At 47.1% G+C, this 2,332-nt stretch overlaps 1 protein-coding gene across 1 annotated transcript in view; it reads right to left on the minus strand.

Annotated features, from left to right (window-relative positions):
• Positions 1-1,729: 1,729 nt before the first annotated feature.
• The window catches only part of PITX2 (paired like homeodomain 2), an 8,675-nt gene continuing 8,072 nt past the window's right edge, over positions 1,730-2,332 (minus strand). Inside the window, exon 2 of the mRNA XM_035888895.1 lies at positions 1,730-2,293. Coding sequence (XP_035744788.1) covers positions 1,730-2,293 — 564 coding nt within the window. The remainder of the gene's footprint in view (positions 2,294-2,332) is intronic.

Raw genomic sequence — 2,332 nt, forward strand, 5'->3', positions numbered from 1 at the left:
CCCCCCCCCCGCCCCCCCCCTCCCTCCCTCGCCAGTTTACGCGCCTGCGGAATTTCTTCGTATCTCGATATTCCCGCCGGCTCCTGCCGCCACCCCAACCCCCGCCAGCCCCTCCTTTCCCGCCCGGGGGTGGTGAGCCGCTGGGAGGAGGGCCGAGCAAGCAATTCATCTTGATTTGTTTCAATTGTCCGGCGATGGCCAAGTTATAATCCTGTATAATTTCACGAACAAGCAGGTCGAGAATGAATGGGTCGGTATTACTTAAAACAAACCAGGGGAGAGCACGACCTTTCCCTTTCCACGGCGTGTTGCTGCCCCAAGTCGCAGGAAGCTGGGGGGTAACCTCTCCACCCCCGCGCTCCGCGGGGCCGCGGGGATACCGGGCTGCTTTTTGTTTCTCTTCGTGCCTGAAAGGGGGAATTTGGAAATGGAAATGTAATATTACATGAAGGATCTCCCCGCTGACGGGAGAAGGTGAGCGTAAGGGGCGGCAAAGGGGACAGATTACTTCAAACAGGAGCGGTTTGTTTGCAAACTGGCTTTTCTTTCCCTTTTTTTTTCTTTCCCCCTTTTTTTTTTCCCCCACCCCCTCTTCTTTAATGTAATAAAAGCTTCCTTCACAGCGGGAGAAATTTATGCTCGAGATACAGCGACTTTGTGGCTGGTAATTCTCGAGGCCGACGATGTCAAATAACCCCTTTTCTCGGGGCTGCGTGAGGGAGTAGAAGAGGGGTCCCCCCCCTGCACGGCCGGCAGCGTGGCCAAGCCCCGCGTTTCTCTGGCACGCAACATTTACGCGAGGGAAAAAACTTTTTTTTTTTTCCACGTGAAAAAATTGCCAGCATTGATTTGTATTGCAATAAAAAGTACTGCCCTGTGCGTCCAGAGAACGAGATCCAGTGTCAACGCTCAATCACTGCAGACCAGTTACCGCTGTGCAGCTTGCCTCAGCAAATAAAAATCCAGACAAAACTGTATGCTGTATATTTTACTCCCATGAAATAAAACACATTTTTTTTCATGTTTGCTGAAAAGTAAAACAATAATATTGTACGAAATGTTATACACAGGGCATGTTTTACATTGCAATATCAGAAACATCATTGCATCCACCAGAGGTACTATTCTAAAACCGATATTCACACAATGTTGTTTTTTTTTAATAATTATATGTTAGAAACATACAGTGTCGCATTTAGTATATACATTCCCTTGCTCGCAAGCGAAAAAATCCTAATCGCTTCTGTGTAACATGCTTTATTTTAAAGCCTAACCTTTTAAAAACACTGTTGTGATATTACTAACAACTGCTTTTATAAAATTAATTTGACATTTCGATATATATACATCCTTTCAGTCATTTTTATGTTAACAATGCTAAACTTAAAAAATAACAAGCTTATAGTAACATTAAAATGTCATATCATATCCAGTCAAACATTTGTCCATATATATATATATATATATGTCCTTGTAACTGTTGAAATACTCTTAGTGAAAGAAAGATCTCAGAATCTGTAGGAGGTCCTTTGAAAACAAAGGAACTATCTTATTTCAGTGGTTTCCTCTTTTTTTTCCTCTCTCTTTCTCTCTCTTCCTCCTCTCCCTCTCTCTGTCTGGTTTTTCCTCCTTTCTCTTTCTCTCTAGTGCCCATTACTTTCTAGTGTAAGTCTCAGTCTCTGCGGGAAATGGGGAGGGCTTCCCATGCAGTGTTTCCTACTGGGGTGTCTCACACGGGTCTGTCCACCGCGTACTGGCAAGCGCTCAGGTTGGAAGCGGGGTTCTGCACACTGGCATAGCCAAAACTGGAGTGCTGCTTGGCTTTAAGTCTCAGACTCGCCAAGCTCGAGTTACATGTGTCCCTATAAACGTACGGAGGTGTTGGAGGAGCATAAGGACAGGCTGGCGTCGGCACCGCAGAATTCAGGGAGGGGTTGCTCAAGTTGTTCAAGTTATTCAGGCTGTTGAGGCTGGAGCCAGGGACCCCAGTGACTGCAGAGGGTACCATGCTTGAAGACATACTCATAGAGGAGATGGAGTTTGGAGGGGAGAACATGCTCTGAGAAGACAGAGGGTTGACATTCATGGAGTTGAAGAAAGGGAAGCTTTTGGTGGAGAGGGAAGCGGAGGTCAGGCCCTTGGCTGCCCAGTTGTTGTACGAGTAGCCGGGGTACATGTCATCGTAGGGCTGCATGAGGCCGTTAAACTGGGGACCGAAACCGTTTTTGCAAAGCTCGGCTTGCTGGTTCCTTTCTCTCTTTCTCCATTTGGCTCTGCGGTTCTTGAACCAAACCTTTGGGAACGGGGCGGGGGGGAGAGGGAAGGAGGGAGG

Source organism: Egretta garzetta, unplaced genomic scaffold (assembly GCF_000687185.1).
Source record: "Egretta garzetta isolate BGI_Z169 unplaced genomic scaffold, ASM68718v1 scaffold41, whole genome shotgun sequence".
Taxonomy (NCBI): Eukaryota; Metazoa; Chordata; class Aves; order Pelecaniformes; family Ardeidae; genus Egretta; species Egretta garzetta.